At 41.1% G+C, this 20,405-nt stretch overlaps 1 protein-coding gene and 1 long non-coding RNA gene across 5 annotated transcripts in view; one reads left to right on the top strand and one right to left on the bottom strand.

Annotated features, from left to right (window-relative positions):
- SMPDL3A (sphingomyelin phosphodiesterase acid like 3A) overlaps positions 1-11,715 on the top strand; it is a 45,875-nt gene extending 34,160 nt beyond the window's left edge. For all 4 annotated transcript variants that reach the window (XM_069726129.1, XM_069726132.1, XM_069726130.1 and 1 more), the window contains 3 exons: positions 4,793-4,973; positions 9,192-9,316; positions 10,983-11,715. In XM_069726129.1, the coding sequence (XP_069582230.1) occupies positions 4,793-4,973; positions 9,192-9,316; positions 10,983-11,321 (645 nt within the window). In that variant the 3' untranslated portion in view covers positions 11,322-11,715. The remainder of the gene's footprint in view (positions 1-4,792; positions 4,974-9,191; positions 9,317-10,982) is intronic.
- LOC138637435 (uncharacterized) overlaps positions 4,432-20,405 on the bottom strand; it is a 34,614-nt gene continuing 18,640 nt past the window's right edge. The window contains exons 2-4 of the long non-coding RNA XR_011312396.1: positions 7,145-7,190; positions 5,941-6,045; positions 4,432-4,552 (exon numbers count right to left, since the gene is read on the bottom strand). This is a non-coding gene — a long non-coding RNA (uncharacterized lncRNA). The remainder of the gene's footprint in view (positions 4,553-5,940; positions 6,046-7,144; positions 7,191-20,405) is intronic.

The raw sequence follows: 20,405 nt of genomic DNA, 5'->3' as shown, positions 1-20,405 counted from the left end.
CCCTCATTACCCTGCTTGCCACCACTACAGGGCAGTGGGAAGAGCCAGGCAAAGCACCAGAATTGGCGCATCTAATAGATGCGCCTTTTCTGGGCAGCTGCCATCTGCTATTTTTAGGCTGGGGGCCTATATCAATGGCCCCTTGCCAGCCTGAGAATACCAGCCCGCAGCTGTGAGCTTTAGCAAGGTTGGTTGTCAAAAATGGGGGGACCCCACACCATTTTTTAAAATTATTTATTTAAATAATTTTTTTTAAAAAGCGTGAGGACCCCTCTATTCTTTATAACTAGCCTTGCTGAAGCTGACAGCTGGGGGTTGCAGCCCCCAGCTGTGAGTTTTTTCTGGCTGGTTATCAAAATTAGGGGGGAACCCATGCTGTTTTTTTTTAAATTATTTATTTATAGCGCAGGAGCGGCAGATGAAAACTCCCATCCGCAGCTCATGCTCTCACTGTAATTAGCAGCTGTAGGTGTCAGATGATGGGAGCAGTTGTCCCATCAGCTAACTCCAGTGATCGGAGGTGAAGTTTACACCTCCAATCACAGCTGAGCACTCTTGCTGTCTTCTGAAGATTTCCCTGCTGATCAGAAGCTGTGTTTGACGCGCTGTCATGTATATGACAGTGTGTCAAACACTAATGTCGGACCCTTCATTCAAGCGAATGGGGGGTCCACTGCTGGATGACAGGCTGCATGGACGAATCATGCAGCCTGCCTTCTAGATGTAGCAGAGCCGAATGTGACATCACATCCTGCTGTCCTTGACTTTTCTGCAGCAAATACAGAACAAGAAAAGTCAACCTGCGTATTTACAGCATTTTTTCATCACCCATTCAAGTCAATGGGTGAAAAATGCTGAAAATAACGCTGAAAGAAGTGACATGCCCTATGTAAAAAAAAAACGCTGCAAAGCACAAAATACTGATCATCACACGAAAACCCAATGTGTGTGCATGAGATTTCTGAAATCTCATAGGCTTTGCTGGTACTGTAAAAAGCAGCTGAAAATTAGCAATAAAAATGCAGCAAAAACGCCCAGTGTGAACTTACCCTTAAACATCCGTAAATGTTGTTTGTCTTTGCAGCTGCTGCTTGGCTGAGCACCACTGCTTAGCTTACTTGTGACAGAATACCCAAGTCCTTCTCCTGTTCTGTAGTCCCTTGTATATTTTAATTTAATGTATATGCAGCAAAATGATTACTCCAAACTAGGTGCATTACTCTACATTTAAACTTCATCTCCCATGTGCTTGCTCTTGCAGGCAACTTATCTAGATTGCTTATCTCAAACATTCACACTTTAACAATTCTTCAAAAATAGTGATTAACAAGTCGACATGAATTGTGATAAATTCCCTTTAAACAGTAGAAAAACTGAATAATTGAAAAGTTTATGTAAATGGTTATTATTAGTTATTATAAGCAGTAATGTCCAATTTTGTGTGAATGTGTGGCATTGAGTCTCCCTCTAGTGGCTAGTAGTGATGGAAATTGAATTTTGTGGAAACTGATAGCTGTTACAAGTGGTTCACATTGTGTTCAGTGTCTCCGTTTAACAAACTACGTTACACCACGACATAACGCGGTGTAACATAGTCCGTTAACGGCACCATTGAATGCAATGTCGGGCGCATCGCTAGCGCACGCCCACAATGGGAGTGCGCTAGCGATGCGTCCGACATTGAGTGACGGACCCGAGACGCGGACTGCAGTGTTTCCGGGTCCGTCACTGCTAGCGCAGATGGAGCTAGCAGAAGCTCCATCTGCACTAGCGCTGTGCAAAGTCGGCACTTGCGTCAGCGCAGTCCGTTTAACGTATGCGTTGAACGGACTGCACTAACGCATTGTGAACCTAGCCTAAGGGTATGTGCACACATAGAATGGTCCACTGCGGATTTTTCCGCAGCAGATTTGATAAATCCACAGGGCAAAAACACTGCGCTTTTCCTGCGGATTTACCGTGGATTTACTGCGGTTTTTGTGCGGATTCCACTGCAGTTTTACACCTGCAGTTTTCTATTATGGAGTAGGTGTAAACCGCTGCGGATTCCGCACAAAGAATTGACATGCTGCGGAATGTAAACCGCTGCGTTTCTGCACTTTTTTTTCCACAACATGTGCACTGCTGATTGCGTTTCCCATAGGTTTAGGCTGGAGTCACACTCAGCGTAAGACAATACGGTCCGTATATTACGGCCGTAATACGCTGAAAAGTCCCCAAAAAAGTGGTCCGTAGCTCCTCCGTAGGCAGGGTGTGTCAGCGTATTTTGCGCATGGCATCCTCCGTATGTAATCCGTATGGCATCCGTACTGCGTGTTTTTCTCGCAGGCTTGCAAAACCAACATACGGCTATACAAGGGATCCATGTGTAAAAAAAAACAAAAAAACATATATACTGTATATATATATATATATATATATATATATATGTCAGTGAGACACATATATGTATATATTATTACTTCATACAGCGCTAGATAGCTTTAAAGCCGGTAATTCAATTACCGGCTTTGCTATCTCCTTCTCAAACCCGACATGATATGAGACCTGGTTTACATACAGTAAACCATCTCATATCCCCATTTTTTTTGCATAATCCACACTACTAATGTTAGTAGTGTGTATATGCAAAATTTGGCCATTCTAGCTATTAAATTAAAGGGTTAAATGGCGGATAAAATTGGCGTGGGCTCCCGCGCAATTTTCTCCGCCAGAGTAGTAAAGCCAGTGACTGAGGACAGATATCCCATTTAACCCTTTAATTTAATAGAATGGCCAAATTTTGCATAGACACACTACTGACATTAAAATATAGATACAAAAAGCATGAATAAACAGTCCCAGCCAGAAGCATCGCTATACTAGCTTCTCCAATACTATACTTATTTCAAGAAAAGTGGACAAGCCAATATGCAGGGATGCAGCGGCATCTATTATGGGTAAGCATTACATTGTATGTACTTGTCACTGTGCCACATAGGTTTAGGCAAATTTAGCTCGTTTTTTGTCCGGGTTTTCATACATTAGATTAGGACCTTAAAGGATACTTTGGATGAGCTTCCTTTGTTGGACGGGAGAGAAATATATATTGATATAACATTAATATGCTTTCCATAAGACATATGTATATATTGTTTGCTGCAGGAATTTTTCTGAGTCTTTTTGACATCCTCACTTTGTATTTTTTTGTATTGTTTTTAATGGCTTTTCAATAAACTGTATTGATTTTATTACATTTTTTGTGTGTTATAGTGGTCTGTGAGTGCTTTGATGCACTCATATTTTGGTAGTAACACTACTGACATTAGTAGTGTGGAATATGCAAAAAAAAGGTGATATGAGATGGTTTACTATATGTAAACCATGTTTCATATCATGTCGGGTTTAGGAAGGAGATAGCAAAAGCCGGTAATTGAATTACCGGCTTTAAAGCTATCTAGCTCTGTATGAAGTAATAATATATATACATATATGTGTCTCACTGACATATATATATATATATATACCTATTCTATGTGTACACATTTATTCTACCTATTCTACTGTAAGCTGTCAGTGTGATTTTACTGTACACCGCCCTGAATTGCCGGCTTTTCTCTCTAACACCGCTGCGTATTTCTCACAAGTCACACTGCTGGTCCGTGTGTAATCCGTATTTTTCTGGCTTCCATAGACTTTCATTGGCGTTTTTTTTGCGCAATACGGTGACAAACGCAGCATGTTGCGATTTTCTACGGCCGTAGAAAGCCGTATAATACTGATCAGTAAAATACGGCAGATAGGAGCAGGGGCATAGAGAATAATTGGGACGTTTGTTAGGCGTGTTTTACGGACATATTTTTTGCACTTATATGTCCGTAAAACTCGCTAGTGTGACTCCAGCCTTACATTGTACTGTAAACGCATGGGAAACTGCTGCGGATGCACAGCAAAATCTTCAGCGTGTGCACATAGCCTAATAGGAGCAGTAACATTGCTTGTTTCTGATTACTTGAGTAAAATGCTGCTTGGAAATGCATACAGCTTGGGCAAATATTAAGAGACCACTGCAACATTTTCAGTTTGTCTGATTTTTCTCTTTATAGGTATATTTTTGAGTAAAATGTAAATTTTTCTGTTATTCTATAAACGTCTGACAACATGTATCCTAATTTCCAAGCAATAAATTTTGTATTTTTTCTGAAATGAAGAAATGGTCAAAATTTAAAATAACCCAGTGCTTTCAGACCTCAAATAATGCAAAGAAAACACATTCATAATCATTTAGAAACAACAATACTAATGCTTTAACTCAGGAAGAGTTCAGAAATCAATATTTTGTGGAATAACCATGATTTTTAATCACAGCTTTCATGCGTCTTGGCATGCTTTCCACCAGTCTTTGACACTGCTCCTGGTGCAAAAATGTAAGCAGCTCTTCTTTGTTTGATGGCTTGTGACTATCCATCATCTTCTTGATTACATTCCAGAGGTTTTCAATAGGGTTCAGGTCTGGAGATTGGGCTGCCCATGACATGGTTTTGATGTGGTGGTCTCTTAATTTTTTCCAGAGCTGTAAAATAACTTTATATAGTTATATTAATTTTATTTATATACTATATAAGTAAACAAACTAAATACACAATTAAATAATACATTTGTATCAGCTTTAGAAGGAAAGTAGCTGAAATCCAAATCAGGTCAGTGTAAATGTTTTTACGTTTAAACACTTTTAAATCTAATATTACAAATATTTTGTATGTATCATCTTTACTTAACTTTTCTGATGTCCGTGTCCACATTATTTTTGTAGGTTTACATTATTGCTCATGTTCCCATTGGATTTCTTCCATTTACTATATTGACAACAGCAATGAGAGATGGATTCAATGAAAAACTCGTGACAATCTTCCGCAATTATAGTGATGTTATTGCTGGACAGTTTTATGGACACACTCACCGTGATAGTATTATGGTTGTTTTAGATGAAAAAGGTAAGATTATTCCAGTGGTACACATAGAACACATGAGGCCCCAAAGCAAAATTGGTCCCCCTCTCAGCACCCACCCAAAGAAAAAAAAATCTATCAAGATTAGGCAGGTTGATGGTGCACAGTGGCAGTCATGGATGGTCCAACCTTTAAGGATGCTGCATGAACACCGAAATTGTGCCCCTCCTGAAGTTCCTTAGTGTAGTCACCCACTAAGGCCGAGTTCAAATTTGCGTCTGTGTGCGCAGCGTATGATCTGCATCGATCCGCATGCGTCACGCGTGCATATCTTCAACATTGTTTACGCAGGGACATGCTTTTGCAAGCGTTCGCTTGCGGATGCGTACGCATGCATCGTTTTGAGCTGTGCGGCGGGGTCCAGCAAACGCAACATGTTACATTTTTTGAGGCATCAAATATTGTGCGATCTTCTGCTTGCGTACGATTGCAGATGATTGCATTAAAACGCATTAGTGTCTATAGGAACGCATTGGTACGCAATGACATGTGTATGAATGCATTCGATACGTATGCATACTCTAGACTGCGCATGTCCTGAAAATGATGTCACCGCCTTCACCATGTGCATAAAAAATGCAAACGCATGCCAAAACACATTTAAACGCATGCATATGCAGCATTTTTGTTTGCATCATGCGTAAGATGTTGTTGAAGCGCAATGTAAGCGCAATACGATCGTCGCCTGTATTTGCTCCATTATTTTATCTGCCTGCTGTTGGTATGATGCCACAATAAAGGCTTTTGTTGCACGGGACGGTATGTGCCTCTCCGCTTTCTTTTTAATGGGTAAGCATGCTTTTGCATGTGTTTTGGCATGCGTTTGCACATGCAGATGATACTCTGCGCACAGAAACGCTAATGTGAACTTAGCCTTAGGCTCACCTTTCATACACATTATATTCAAAACACATTAATCACGGTAGTACCAATGTGAAAAATATTCACTCACCTTCCAGTAACCTATGGTTCATATTCGGCTGCAGAGTCAGGACGTTCTATATGGGCAGAGCTAGTGCGCGATGTGCTCCCATCCCACAGTCGATGAAGACAGAAGCTGCAGCAAAATAATCCATAGTGTATCATATGTGATGTTTTGGTCTACTCTAGACCTTCATTGGACATATAGTACAATGATAAAGTATAATAAAATATATAAGACAGAAGTCTAAAAATGTATACATCAAATGATAGTTTCATATGTATATAAGGTATACTGATATATGTGGACAACTAGCATTGTAATTATACGCAGAATGAGACCATGCATTAAACCAAGGTAGCAAAATTAGAATAATCAGGTACCATTTGCTAATGTATATCTGGGGTAATATCTGCTAATTGGAAAATTAATAATAACGATGACAATTGATGGTTCAGAGGGAGTCAAGATTATAACAGTATAGAAGGAGAGAGGATCCTAGAGACTCTTTTTAACATGCGATAAAACATATATAGGTCCAGGTGTCAATCACTGGAAAAGAACAACACAGAGTTAAAATGAAGCTGGATAAAGAAGAATAGACTGGATGGCAATTTCTAAAGTGACGAAAGAAGTAATGCAACGGCTGCCACTGTAGTATAGACATCTATATCCTTAATGATACTAGGCAGCTATAAGGAGAACCGTAATGTCACTTCCTATCGTGATCCCAGAAGTGACGTGAAACTGGATGACAATGGAACGCACATTATGCACCAGTTGACAGGAAAGCGTAGTGCTGCCTCATTAGTTCCAGTGGATGCATCGGTGGTGGTGTGGAGCTAGATGGCAATGGTGGTTATAGTGGGAGTGAGTAAACGTGTACCGGAAGTACCAGGAAGGAGCCATATATGAAATGGGAGTGAGGGCAAGAGTCACCACTGCAACTATTGACCTTGGTAACTATATGTAAGAAAAGTCATGTTAGAGAAATACGCAAGTGAGAGAGTTAATGTATAGATGATGCATGTAATTAAACCATGGAGGGAATTGAGATAAATATGAATAATAGAACTGGTGTATGTAAAGATAGGAAATAGGAAGGTGGAGGGGGTAGAAACAAAGAGGAATAGCATAGAAGGATAAGTAGAAGGGATAGTGAGATATGCTTAATAGATAAGTAATCACAGAAGATAAAATAAAATAAGAAAAATTAAGGAATGATAAAACAAACCCTCTGATTGATCTAACCATGGAGCCAGTAGGTGATGAAGATGGTCCTGTGAAGAGAAAGGTCTGATTAGAAAACAAGATATAAATGATGCAAATACAATTGTGTGTCACAGTTAAAGGCAATCTGTCACCACATTTGATCTATCTAACTATTAATATGAAGAGAATGACACGTATATGTCTCATATCAGATGACTTGCTGTTGAGAAATCCACTTTTATCCGATTATGTAAATGAGCTCTTCCAGGCTATGGTATATATAAGAAAAGCATGGATTTCTCAGGAAGACATCAGATTGCAGATGTCAAGTTATTATTTTATTCAGCTTCTTATGACCTTCACTAGACGGTGGCCCGATTCTAACGCATCGGGTATTCTAGAATATGCATGTCCACGTAGTTTATTGCACAACCACGTAATATATTGCACAGCCCACGTAGTATATTGCCCAGCCACGTAGTATATTGCCCAGCCACGTAGTATATTGCCCAGCCACGTAGTATATTGCCCAGCCACGTTGTATATTGCCCAGCCACGTAGTATATTGCCCAGCCACGTAGTATATTGCCCAGCCGCATAGTATATTGCCCAGCCACGTAGTATATTGCCCAGCCACGTAGTATATTGCCCAGTCACGTACTATATTGCCCAGCCACGTAGTATATTGCCCAGCTACGTAGTATATTGCCCAGTTACATAGTATATTGCCCAGTCACGTAGTATGTTGCCCAGTCACATAGTATATTGCCCAGCCACGTAGTGTATTGCCCAGTTACGTAGTATATTGCCCAGTGACGTAGTATACAGCACAGAGCTACGTAGTATATTGCCCAGCCACGTAGTATATTGGCCAGTCACATAGTATATTGCCCAGCTACGTAGTATATTGCCCAGCCACGTATGTCACAGGTTAAAAAATAAAAAATAAACATATACTCACCTTCCGAGGGCCCCTTGTAGTTCGGTCACATGACCGTGACGTCACGGCAGGTCGTTCTCGCGCAGGTGTGCAGGCACTGTGATGAAGTCGCGGTCATATGACGTTTCGTTCACATGACCGTGACATCATGGCAGGTCCTTCTCCCATACCATTCTTGGCACCGGAACCTGCCGGAGGTTACCAGAGCGCCGCAAAAGGTGAGTATATAATGATTTATTTTTTTTTATTATTTTTAACATTAGATGTTTTTACTATTGACGCTGCATAGGCAGCATCAATAGTAAAAACTTGGTCACACAGGGTTAATAGCGGCAGTAACGGAGTGAGTTACCTGCGGCATAACGCGGTCCGTTACCGCTGGCATTAACCCTGTGTGAGCGGTGACTGCAGGGAGTATGGAGCGGGCGCCGGCACTGACTGCGGGGGAGTAGGGAGGGACTAATCAGACTGTGGCCGTCGCTGATTGGTCGCGGCAGCCATGACAGGCAGCTGGCGAGACCAATCAGCGACTTAGATTCCATGACAGACAGAGGCCGCGACCAATGAATATCCGTGACAAACAGAAAGACAGAAGGACAGAAAGACGGAAGTGACCGTTAGACAATTATATAGTAGATGCCCATATAAACGGCTTAGGAGTGTTGATCCTACTGACAGATTCCCTTTAAGATTCCAAGCATTGGAAAAGGTTCCCCGATTTAAAAAGGGAGGTGACTGTATTTAGCAATTGAAAAAAAGAAAGTTGATTTGGATCCTAGCCTTCAGACTTTAGAGCCGAAAGGTCTAAGTAGGTCCTGTAATCTTACTGTGTTTTTGTAAGTACATTGTTATTCTGTATATCTTATTGTGATATTCTGAATTCTAGAGTAGACCAAAACATCATAGTGATACACTGTGAACTGTTTTATGCAAAAATGAAAGCTTTTATTTTCATTTATCTATGAGTGCGATATGTTTTCTACATTATTAAACTACTGGGTGGGACCCTATTCAAGCACCAAACTTTTCAGGAATGCCAACGTTCCAAACGTAATGCCATGATTCTTGAGCCACACAGAACTGGACAATTTCTGGACACATTCATCAATGATTCATTGTTATTTTTCAGACAAGCCAGTTGGAACTGCATTTGTTGCACCAGCTGTAACACCTATTAAGTCCGCCAGTGAACAGGATTCAAATAACCCAGGATTCCGCTTGTATCAATATGATACTAATAGCTACAGCTTAAAGGTAAGTGGTTACCTATACTCATAATACAGTGTTCAGCATAAATGAGTACACTCCAAGAGATTTGTCAGAAAACCTAGTTTCCTTTCAGAATTAAAATTATGTATTGTATGGGATACTGTGTCACAACATACTCCCACAAATGTGGGTCATTGATTACTAACAAGATTTGTTGTTCTGCAAACCCAAAAAGGTGATTTTCCTAGCAAATTCATTCAAGACCATGTTGCTAAAATTAATGCACCCCAATAAAAATCTTAGAAGCAAAACTTAAGTTTAGACTACAAAAGTCTAATTATCAAGAATTCAACCTCAGCTAAATCTAATTATTCAGAAAACACGTGTCAGTCAGACAGTTGACTATAAATTGATAATAAAAAAAATCTTCATATTTCATGCTGTCAGGAATAGCACCACATGAAAGAGAAATGTCACAAAACCTGAGAAAGGAAATATTTTTTTTTACACAAGAATAGAGAAGGCTACAAGAATATCAGCAAATCTTTAATTATCAGACAAAATTTTGTAGCAAAAAGTGATATAAACATATAGGAAAGATGTAACTCGAGCATCACACAGAGTTTCAGGGTGACCTCGGAAGGTATCACCTTAACAAGAGAGTCTTCTGTTAAGAAGGATTGAAGAAAATCAATATGCAAGTTCACTGCTTAGCTAAAGAGGTAGAAATCCAAACTGAGTTGTGTGTTTCTCGTGACACAATATGGTGTCAACTGCTGAGGAATTGCATTCATGGATGTTGTCCATGAAGAAAGCTTCTCCTAAATGTCATGCACAAAAAAACCCTTACAATATACCAGGGCCCATGCTGAAAAATATGAAGACTACTGGGGAAATATATTTTGAAGGGATGGGACCTAGATAAATTTTTTTGAAGCTCATGGCTTCAAAACTGTATGGTGTCGCAAAGGAGACAATTTCTAATTTATTTATTTATTTTAAAATGAGAAAGAAAGTGTTGATTTTCACCTTCTAGTGTGTGTTGTTTGTTCTGTTGTGAATAAAATATGGCTATAACAGATTTCCAAATTACTGCATTCGTGTGATCTTTACATTTTACACAGCATCCCAACTTTTTGGGATGGGGTTGTAGAATTTTAAGTCATGAAAGTTCCTGTAGATGTTATGTGTAGGGATCTCAATACTTTTGTTCATATAGTGTATTTTGTTAAGTTTGAACTAATTCTTATCTGTCATATTTCTTGGGATTGTCCTGAGATAAAGCAATTTTCATTCCCATAATTAATTTGTCTTTTACTTTCACACATGACAAACATTCTTATACTACATTTCATGACCCAACTCCCAAACATATTAGGTTTTACCATCTAAAATATTAATAGCAGACCGATCATTAATCCTTAAATGTATAAAACTTTGTAGTTCATTTGATTAGTTGAAGTGACATCTGCTTTATGGAAATGATCAGCAACCCCCACCAACCTCCAATTGCGAAATATTGTATAATGGAAGTAGAGGGAGGAGGGGAGTGCAGCCTCACACTCATTGTGCAAGTGAAAGTGCATTAATTGAAGGGGTGCCAGGGGGTGGGCTCCTTTGATTCATCAGAGCAATCAGCACTGCTATTCATATCAGTATAAATTTAACAGGTCAGCTTTAACCTCCTAAAAATTGTATTACTGTGTTTTAGGACCTCTGGCATTACTATTTAAATCTTACTGATGCAAACCTAAGAAAAGAAGCCATGTGGAAACTGGAATATATTATGACCAAAGAGTACAACATACCGGATCTACGTCCTGAAAGTTTGCAAGAACTTATTGGAAGATTTCAAAAGCCAAGAAGCGTTGACTTCCATAATTACTGCAAGAATTACGTAGTGAACTTTGATACCCCAGAAGGTTGTGAGAAATTATGCAAAAAAAGACAAGTTTGCGCAATACAACATGTGGATGCCTCCTCCTACATACGCTGCATTTCGAACTTTAAAATACATAATGCGATGAAGGACACCTCAAATTTTCTTTAAGGAGAACTGTGTTTCAAAATGTGACATCAAGGAGTTAGAGGAAAAGATGATTTTATTATTCTAAATTTTATTTTCCCACATAAAAGTATAACAGTTGTGAAGTATCTAAAAACAGTTCTGAAAAAGTCTGTCCACTGATCTCAGAAAAGGAAGAGATCTTAAATGAGCAAAACTAAGCTCGGAGTTGATAGATTCGTTAACATCAACCAAAATGGGACCAAGTCATTTTATGTATGGGAAAAGTTTGTTAACGTCAAAGAAAATGTAAACTAATTAACAAGAAAGATAATCTCTCACCTTTTTGTTGACTTTATTATTACAGTATATCTAGATACAGATAACTCAGAGTAATTCCATTTTTATTACATCAGTTAATAAACAATAATGTCTAGTACATTTGGCCAACTGTGTCATAAGTAAGAATAAACTATTTAAAATGCATTGGATGCATGTAATGGACTTGAAGTTTTATGAATTGATACAATTAAAGGGACTCTGTCAGCACAGAATGACTCTTCAAACTAAGTCCTGCCGTTCGATGCATCATGGCGGGGCCAATCATTTAAATACGTCTTCCCACCTGATCGTTTTTCCTCTATCTCCACCCTTTTCTGGTTCTATAAAGCCAGAGTTATCAATCAAATAAGGAAGGAGGGTGGAGATAGAGGGACAATAAGCAGATGGGAAGGTGCATTTAAATCATTTGCTCCGCTGTGAAAACCCCAAGTTTTCGGACTTAGTTTGAACAGTCATTCTGTGTTGATAGAGTCCCTTTAACCTCTTCATGACCTTAGATGTATCCATATGTTCTGGCTGGGAAGAGATCCCCTACCTAGGATCACACAGGGGCTGTGCGCATGGGATCGCCGCCGCGTGTTAAGCTAACATGAAAGCTGACACCCAGCTCTCACTGCAAGGAGCGGTGCCCGCACAGACCCTGGCTGTTTAACACCCTAAATGCTGCCATCAATATTGATTGCAGGATTCGGAAGTCAGGGAGAGAGAGGGGGCTCCCTCTCCCCTCCGTTCAGTGCCACCACAACGTCATTGTGAGGGGCTGATCGTTGCTATGGGGACCAGAGGTCGTCACGATGACATGTTGTCACAGGCTACAGAAAGCCTGTTAGGACCATTCTCAGAGCATGATCTAAGAGGGTTTTGTTTCTGCAGCACTGACAGTTATAAAGCATTGCAAAAAGTATGTAGGTATGTACACTCTGCACCCCATCTTGACTGAAAAACAGAAATGTAGAAATTTTTGAAAATTTATTAAAAAAGTAAAACTGAAATATCACATGGTCATAAGTATTCAGACCCTTTGGTCAGTTTTGAGTAGAAGCACCCATTTCAGCTAGTGCAGCCATGAGTCTTCTTGGGAATGATGCAACAGGTTTTTCACACCTAGATTTGGGATCTTCTTCCATTTTTCCTAGCAGATCCTCTCCAGTTCAATCAGGTTGGATGGTGAACATTGGTGGACAGTCATTTTCAGGTCTCTCCAGAGATGCTCAATTGGGTTTAGGTCAGGGCTCTGGCTGGCCCAGTCAAGCATGGTCACAGAGTTGCTCTGAAGCCACTCCTTTGTTATTTTAGCTGTGTTCTTAGGGTCATTGTCTTGTTTGAAGGCGAACCTTTGGCCAAGTCTGAGGTCCAGAGCACTCTGGAAGATGTTTTCATCCAGGATATCTTTGTACTTGGCGCATTCATGTTTCCTTCAATGGCAACCAGTCGTCCTGTCCCTGCAGCTGAAAAACACCCCCATAGCATGACACTGCCTCCACCATCTTTCACTGTTGGGATTGCATTGGGTAGGTGATGAGCAGTGCCTTGTTTTCTCCACACATACAACTTAGAATCATCACCGAAAAAGGTCTATCTTCATCTAATCAGACCAGAGAATCTTATTTCTCATAGTCTGGGAGTCCTTCATGTTATTTTTAGCAAACTTTATGCATGCTTTCATATATCTTGCACTGAGGAGAGGCTTCCATTTGGCCACTCTGCCATAAAAGCCTGACTGGTGGAGGGCTGCAGTGATAGTTGACTTTTGTGGAACTTTCTCCCATCTCCCTACTGCATCTCTGGAGCTCAGCCACAGTGATCTTGGGGTTTTTCTTTACCTCTCACCAAGGCCGTTCTCCCACGATTGCTCAGTCTGGCTGGACGGTCAGGTCTAGGATGACTTCTGGTGGTCCCAAACTTCTTCCATTTAAGGATTATGGAGGCCACTGTGCTCTTAGGAACCCTGAGTACTGCAGAAATTCTGTTGTAACCTTGGCCAGATCTGTACCTTGCCACAATTCTGTCTCTGAGCTCCTTGGCCAGTTCTTTTGACCTCATGATTTTCATTTGGTCTGACATGCACTGTGAGCTGTGAGGTCTTATATAGTTAGGTGTGTGCCTTTCCAAATCAAGTCCTATCAGTTTAATTAAACACAGCTGAACTCCAATTAAGGAATAGAACTATATCAAGGAGGATCACAAGGAAATAGACAGCATGTGACTTAAATATGAGTGTCTGAGCAATTGGTCTGAATACTTATGACCATGTGAGGTTTCAGTTTTTCTTTTTTAATAAATTTGCAAACATTTCTACATTTCTGTTTTTTTCAGTCAATATGAGGTGCAGAGTGTACATTAAATGAGAAAAAAACAAACTTTTTTGAATTTACCAAATGACTGCAATGAAACAAAGAATACAAAATTTAAAGGGGTCTGAAAACTTTCCATACCAACTGTATACTACACAAGGAATGACATAAAAAATAAATTTAAAAAATTCTTCACCTGCTGTTGGTTTGTTCATTCTTCCTCCCAAAGATTGCAGTAAGGCTCAGCTCACATTTATCCTGAGCTCTACTTTGAGCATTTATACCTGGGTTTTCCATGTAAATGTCTCAAATACGTGATTCAGATGGAACACCTGGTGGAGGATTCCCTATAATGAGGCACATGGAGACACTGTGGACTTTGTCTGGCCTGTGATCTGGTGGTATCTGTCTTTTTAGGCGTGTATAAAAGTGCAATCCGCCACAATTTGGTGCACTTCATAGAAGAAGAACAACGTTGAACAGATACCAGACACAGTTTAAAGTAACTTTGCTGCCTCATTATAGTGAGTGGCTCCCTCTGGGGTTTCATCTGAATCATGTAACTCAGAGATTTAAATGAGGAAGATGGAGGCACAGTGGACACTATCTGACCGATGATCCGGTGTGTTTTGAAGCATATATAAAAGTGCGGTCAACCACATTTTAGTGCACTTCTGCAAAAAGGACAACGCTGAACAGAGGCCAGATGGAGTCCAGACTAAGTCTGCTGTTTCATTATAGTGAATTTAGCCCTCAGATGTTTCATCTGAATCACATCACTCAGAAATTTGGATGGAAACCCTGATGTAAGTGCTCAGCGTAGAGCACGTTATATATGTGATGCTTCAAAATGTTATGTAAAATGCTCCCAACAAAAACTTCAAATCTATCCACAAAAAAGTACCCACTCAGGTCCATCATCTGCTAACACAAATGTAGGGGGCTTCCCTTTTATGGTAGTACAAAGGCTTTGGAAAAGTGAAAAGGCTCTAATCCCCCAAAAAGAGATTCTGCAAATTTTGCACTCCCAAATACAAATGCTCCGCTTGTTTCTGAGCCCCAGCGTGCTTAAACTTCATTTATCATCCATATGTTTGGCATTTTTGAGAGCTTGTAGGGAGGTGGACCAGATTGACGGTCCCTCCTGCTTGTTTGGGCTGGAACTGTCAGGACTGTCACCATTATTCTGGTGGTAAGAGATTTCTGACGCAGCAGGCTAGGACACCTGACTGGTGGGCGTGATTCTGACTTAAATAGCAGTGCGTGCGGGAAGATGGGGCTTTTGGTGGGGAACCAGTGTGTGAGCACAGAGACGGTTGACTCCCTCTCGACTTACCCATGCCAGCCATTCGTGCCATCATACCTGGTTAGCAAAACCATCTTGACTTATGACACACAGCTCAGAGAGACCTCCACACCATACACTGACCAGTACGGACTGCACAGCATCGTTCCGCTGACCACCGCAGAGGCACCGCTTAGTCATATCCCTGCAGTGGCCACTGAGAACTGGCCTGCTCCTGTGGCTGTGACAGCTGGACTTTGTGCTTCTTCTGCAGCCTTGTCTGCTGAACTGTTTGCTATGTCTGCTGTGGCACGGACCTACACCTCTACCACATCTCGTGACCCCATACCAGGAGACCACGTGTCGAAGGCCCCAGAGGATTCACCCCAACAAGAAGACAGTGCATAGCCTTTCTGCAGGACTGGATCGGAGACACCTCGCGCCGCCTGCAGCACCACCAAGGGATCTTCCTGCCACCTTCCACCAAGGCCCAGAGACTGATAAGGTAAACTGTTGTTACCTTTATAATAGTACCCCCCTGCTTTACCTACTATTGTTTTACATAAAATACCTATTAACCCTTGCTCTGCCTCCTGTGTGTCACTGTGTCCTACGCACCTGTTAGCATCCTACAAGCTCGTATAATTTACATGTGCATGTCTCCAGAAGCACAAACTGGCCAAAATATACTAGGTACTACAATGTACTGAGCATTACAAATTAAGAGCTCTACAATAGTAGATTTGTAATTTTCATTCAGTAACATCCACTGCTGCTTGTTTCTGGAAAACACCTTTGGAGTAAAAAATGTCACTATAGCTGTACTTAAATTCCCAGATGGGTGCATTTTCCAAAATGGGGTCACATGACGGGTTACTCTTCTCTTCTAGCACTTAGGGGCGCTGTATATGGAGTCAGCAAACTATCTAGGAAAATCTTTGCTCCAGGAGGCATATAATGCTCCATCTGTCCCAAGTCTCGTGTGGCTAAGTAGTACTGTACAGCCATATGTAGTGTATTTCTTCATTCAGCAAAAATTATGGGACCGAATTTTGGGGCCATTTTTACCCATTTCCCTGTGTGACAATGTAAAATCTGGGACTAAAACAAAATGTTTATGGTAAAAATGTCATAATTTTTTCTTCACTGCCCAACGATATAAAATTCAGTGACACACTAGTGGTGTCAATATGATCACCGCACCCCTAAATGAATTTATTGAGAGGTGAAGTTCGTAAAATAGGGTCACTAATGGGAGTTTCTAGTTTTCTGGCACGCGCCTCAGGGGCTCTCTCAGTGGGTCACGGCACCCGCAAATCATAACAGTAAAATCTGCACTATAATATGGCTCTCCTTCCCTTCTGAGCTTTGCACTGTGCCTAAAAAGTAGTTTCCTATTACATGTAGGGTATTGGCATGCTCACAAGAAATTGCACAACAAACTGAGCTCCATTTTTTCGTATTAATCCTTATAAAAATTAAAAACTTGTAGCTAAAACATTTTAGGGGTAAAAATGTAATTTCTCTGTCTACAGCCCAATGGTATACAATTCTGTGAATCACAAATGGTGTCAACATGCTCAATGTACCCATAGATGAATTAATTGGGGTGTGTATTATGCAAAATAATTTCTGCTGTTTTGGAACCTCAGGGGCTCTACTAATGTGACATGGCACCTTCAAACCATTCCGGGAAAATCTAAACTCTAATATGGCGCTACTTCTCAATTTTGCACAGTGCCTCAAAAAGTAATTTTCAACCACATATTGGATATTAATATACTCAAGTGAAATTACACAACAAATTTTGGGGTAAATTTTCTCCTGTTATTCTTATAAAAATGAAAAAAAATTGAGGCTAAAGCAACATTTTTGTGGGAGGAATAAAATGTTTAAATTCAATGCTGTAAACTTCTGTGAATCACTTGGGGGATCAAGCTGCTCACACATGTCTAGATAAATTCCTTGAGGGGCCTAATTTCCAAAATGGGGTCACCTGTGGGGGTTTAGACTGTTTAGGCACAATAGTGGCTCTCCAAATGTGACATGACTTCCTCTTTTGATTCCAGCCAATGTTGCATTTAAGAAGTCGACTGGTGCTCTTTCCCTTCCGAGCTCTGCCAATACACCCAAACAGTAGTTTTTCCTCCACATATAAGGTATCAGAATACTCAGGAGAAATTGTACAAATAATTTTGGGTTCTATTTTCTCCTCTTACCCTTGTGAAAATAAAACAATTGTGGCTAAAGTAACATTTTAGTAAAAAAAAAAAAAGTAAAATGTTTGTTGTTTACTTCCACATTTCTTTAATTCCTCGTCAAAACACTTCATGAGAACAAAAAGAAATCACAGTAACTATATCAACTGGATCAATTGTACATATATTGTGATACTAAATTTGTACGAACATAATTAGGGAAAAAGTCGCAAAAAACAAATTCGTGTGAAGCATGGGAATGTTTAATTATCTTCTTGAATGTGGTTTTGAGCACTTTGATGGGTGCAGTTTTTAAAATGGTGCTGTGGCGCCCCTGCAGTTTGGCTGCCACAATGGTATCACCTTCCTAGCCAGTGGTGGTATCATGTCTGGAATTAAATGGAGCTCCCTACACTGAGCAAACCACACATCCACACACATTGCTGATCCCTGACCAGAAGGGGAGCACAAACTCCTAGTTTGTAGGGTGACTGTCCTTTCTGGCTGGGGGGGAGGAGTTAGAGCAGAGTAGTGCAGTGTAGTGCAAGGAAGGGAAGGGAGAGCACATGGAGTTTCCAGGAGTTGCAGCTATGGAAAGCTCACCCTAGGATTACAAAGAGAACAGGGCGCCAGAGCCCTAGGCCACCAGGGATTGCAAATCCTAGGAGCAGAATCTGAAGACCGGGGAACTGCAGGTTCTCTGGCCACCCCTGCAGCACCAGAAGCACCATATTGTAGAGAGTTCAGAGCTGGGACTGAGAGGACAGCTTCCAAAAGGGGCTCACAATGTATGCTGGCTGGAGCTGCTTCAGAATAGACAAGCAGGGAGTACAGATCAGCTCACAAGCTGCTGAATGTCCAAAGAGACAGACACAGAACGGAAGGATCATTCTATCCACTTAGTGGAGTGAACTCCAGCTGTGTCCAGATCGGATGGAGCTTGTACTTAGTGACCATGGATTCAACCTGCATCCATCAGTAAAGGTAAAGATTGAATTCTTTATTCTCCTTGCTTCTTTCTGCTGCACTACCCACTACAACCCCCATCATTGCTCCAGGGACATTCTCCTGCTGAGGGGAGTGATCCATCTTGCTGCATTACCATCTATCTGGGGACCCCACTTGCAGTGCTGGCCATCACTGGCCAGACACCTCAGCTGGCGTCACAATACAACCATAAGCTATTATCCCCTGTAAATATTTCCTTTTCATTTGCCCAGTCAGGGCCACTGTGCTGAGCAATCGCCACTGTGACATCCCTGATAGACTGCCTGCCTGGCTACCGAGTACCTCCTAGCCCGCGCAACCGCGGAAGTGTGACTTTTGGGTATTTTCTGTCATATAGGCTCCCCAATGTCACTTCAAATGTAAAAAAAAACTACAGAAACTCTCAGGTTGGCACTGTAACATTGATTAAAATTATACCTTGGTTGATGAAATCTGTCTTGTGGTTGTTGTTTAATCTGTATTTGCAGTTTTCAGTTAAAGAGATTTTCGCGCTCTGGGCGGCCTGTGTGCAAAATCCTGATGAAAGGCTCGCTTTAAGGTGAAAACTGGCATGGAGGGTGAAGAGGTTAAAGTGGTTATCCAAAACCTAATAGTCAGTGTCTATTTCATTTAAAAAATGAACCATTTTTGTAATTTATATCAATTGAAAATTCCTATTGTGACGCCCAGGAGACCGGGGTACCCAGCACCGGACCAATGGGGTCTGTCTCTTGAGGGAGATGCCTCAGGCAATGCACAGTGTAAGGGGTATCATGAGGGAACAGGCACTTACTTGATCAGCAACAGGTTCTCCCAGCGGTGATGATCCTGATCCTGGATAGATACCTATTGTCCAAATGAAAGTCTGAGGCACTGAAACGTTTAACCAGTTTACTTCAACATAAAGGGATTTACAACCAGTCCTGTCACCGGAGTCTGTATGGGAACTCTGAGTTACTTTGACCCTGCCGGGGTCTTCGCCTCTTATTGTACGCAGTTTCTGTGTGGCCCTGCTGCTGTATGTGAACTGGCTGCCGGCCCAATCTGTCCCCTCCAAGTCCTGGTTCGACGGGCAACCCGAGTCCTTTTATCGGCTTACCCCCTCCAGGAGTACCGCTGAACTCTGTGTCTGTTGCTGCGTCCGGCCCTAGTGAAGCTGATATCACCTCACGTTTTTCCGGTTGCTGTATTATATATAATGAATACAGCCACGGATCCGGTATCCGTCTTTGCGCCTGTTCTGGGTAGTGATTAATGCTGCCCGGTTCTCACAATGTCCTTTTTCTCCGTCCCTTTTCTCCTCAGGCCGGTGATTTGGGCCTGGAAACCGTCATAGGACTGTTAGAAATTCAGTTGTATGACCTCTCACTTTCAGCTCCTTAGCCCAACTGCCAGTTCTTCTCTCAGACCAGAATAGATCAAGGGGAGTCTCTGGAGCTCCCCCTTCTGGCCGGAGGTGGTAGTGCAGTCTTGCTATTTTAGTATTTGTATCCAGTGTCAGTAACTGTTTTTGTGGCAAATACCCCTAGGGGTGCCACATTCCCCCTTAGTTAAGAACAGTACTCCGGGACTGTGGGACGATAACATTTTGAAATAACAATTAATATGTACAGAGTCTTAAAAATGAAAAGTTACAAAAACCACTCAAGGAAACAAAAATAGAGTTCTGTAAAGAGTCACTTCAAATAGCGTCCATTAATACAGTTCTATCCTTGAAGGTACTAGGAAAGGCACTGCACTTTGTGTCCAAGAATTTAGTTCCATTTTTCCAACGGAGTTACCAATATAAAGTCTAAAGAAAGTTCAAAAAGAGCAAAAAGCAAAGTTCAAAAAGCAGTCTTTCCGGAGCTTTGATTTAGTGCCTCCGGGCTGATAAAAAGTTCAAGAATGTGCAATAAGTTCATACAGACAAGTCTCTGTAGGTACTGGGCTTAAACGTTGCAGAATGATAACAATGACTATAGTTTTATAGTTGGTAATCCGCATACCTGTCCGGTAATTGACCCTGGGTACTACGCTGTGA

Source organism: Ranitomeya imitator, chromosome 5 (assembly GCF_032444005.1).
Source record: "Ranitomeya imitator isolate aRanImi1 chromosome 5, aRanImi1.pri, whole genome shotgun sequence".
Classification (NCBI taxonomy): Eukaryota; Metazoa; Chordata; class Amphibia; order Anura; family Dendrobatidae; genus Ranitomeya; species Ranitomeya imitator.
The sequence above is the reverse complement of the archived record's forward strand: the minus strand, read 5'-3'. Positions and strand labels throughout refer to the sequence as shown.